The sequence below is a fragment of the Haematobia irritans genome, chromosome 3 (genome assembly GCF_050003625.1).
Source record: "Haematobia irritans isolate KBUSLIRL chromosome 3, ASM5000362v1, whole genome shotgun sequence".
Taxonomy (NCBI): domain Eukaryota; kingdom Metazoa; phylum Arthropoda; class Insecta; order Diptera; family Muscidae; genus Haematobia; species Haematobia irritans.
In genome coordinates, this window is record NC_134399.1 from 43,549,020 (window position 1) to 43,550,833 (window position 1,814).

At 33.9% G+C, this 1,814-nt stretch overlaps 1 protein-coding gene across 1 annotated transcript; it reads left to right on the forward strand.

Moving 5' to 3' along the window:
- Nucleotides 1–217: 217 nt before the first annotated feature.
- Nucleotides 218–1,547, forward strand: LOC142229954 (venom allergen 5-like). The gene is made up of 4 exons (XM_075300553.1): nucleotides 218–375; nucleotides 453–982; nucleotides 1,043–1,200; nucleotides 1,256–1,547. Exons 1-4 carry the CDS (start codon nucleotides 238–240, stop codon nucleotides 1,363–1,365), a joined length of 936 nt encoding a protein of 311 aa, XP_075156668.1. The 5' UTR covers nucleotides 218–237; the 3' UTR covers nucleotides 1,366–1,547.
- The last annotated feature ends 267 nt before the right edge of the window (nucleotides 1,548–1,814 follow it).

A 1,814-nucleotide genomic window follows, 5' to 3' on the forward strand; every position in this document is an offset into this window, starting at 1 on the left:
TACACGCAAATAAGTGTTATATCACTATGGATATATTTACGCATAATTCGGCCATGCCTTTTATGAAAGTCTAGAAGGAAATGTCAATTAACCAAAAAGTCTAGTTCTGGGTTTGACATCCCTATTACCATAATGATTATAATATAATTATAAAAAATATCACCTATAGGTGATATTATTTCAACATGATTGTTTCAATAGTCATATGTTTCGAATATTTTCACAAAAATTCCCATTATGTCTGTCAATACACCCATTACTTATATTTTATTTTTAAGCAGTTGTCTTCGTTATATCGCAGGAGTTGCGGATAATTCGATATTTCCTAACGATTTTTGCCAAATGCACTGTTATGGACAACCTCATACGCTCTGTGTAAGTGTTTTTTTCTTGTTTTCATTTTTTTAATGTGCCACTAAGCAATTACAAATCTTGTATATTATTTCACAAAGCTTTCAAATAAGCGCAACCTAAACGATAGTTGTCTTTTGACAAAATCGCCCATTTCTGAAGCGCAAAACCTGGAGATGAAAAAAATTCTTATTATGGGTCACAATGGATTACGGAATCGAATTGCTGAACGTATGATGGTGGCGAATATGGTGGAAATGGTTTGGCAGGATGAATTGGCTACAATGGCTATGCATTACCTTGAATCTTGTAGGCCGTATGAAACAGATCAATGTGCTATGCTCACTCAACAAAGTGGTGTTCACGAACAACATTCCCATTTCTCCGGTTCTTTCAAAAGCTCTTACCATCACGTTGCTCAGAATCGTTATGTACAGAAGAAAATCCACTATCCTAATCTGTTGATTGAGAATGCGCTTCGATCTTGGTACATGGAAAAGGATTCAATGAAGCCGCCTACGGTTGAGTTCAACATTCGCTTGCAAAACAAGGTTGGTCACATTGTTAGTGAAAATAATTTCACTCACCTTGCCTCACCTCTGACGACACATTTTGGATGTGCGTTCAATAAGTAGGTCAACATGAAGTCATATATATCTATTGAAACCACTTTTGAAATTTGCTCGCACAGAATAGTTCAAGGTTATATACTGATATGTAACTATCATCCATATCGACGACGCGAAGATCTTCAAGTGGACTTTTTCCATGGGGATCCGGGAAGCCTGTGTCCCATATCACGTCCTTTGCGCAATCGAAGGGAAAGCTTGGCAAATCTTTGTATTGGAGGTATATACAATGAGTAGGTTTCCCTAAAATTTGTAAATATTATTTTTCCTTGCAGTCGAGAGGAATTCAGTCCCATCTTTTAATGACCTCATATTATTGACATACATTTCTAGAGTACTACTACTTTTCAATGCAATACCAATTCCTGCATTTATCGATTTTTAATTCACAATCATTAAGTAGAAAAAGAAAATGTGGATGTGTTGATTAAATTAACGGTTCCTACATGGACGAAAAGGACTGTTTGGGTGTAAAAATTATATGTTTGGAACTCACATTTTTAACACATTTTTTTTTAAGTGCAATCATATAATGTTAATAAACTAGCTTAACATGTTTGGAACATATATGTTATTATGTTAGAACGTATTATGGTTGGGGCATACAATTTTTGTAAATATATTATGGTATGATGCAAACATATATTAATTTAGAAGTAGCCTATAAACATATATGTGTTTAGAAAGAGATACCTAGAGAGTATGCTGCAAGTAAAAGAATGAAAAGAATTAGTCAATGCATGCTTTTAAGCTGAAATCAAAAAACAACAACAATAAATTAAAATATTTGAAAAGTCAGACCAGTTTTCTAAAGGTCGATACTATATTCTTAAC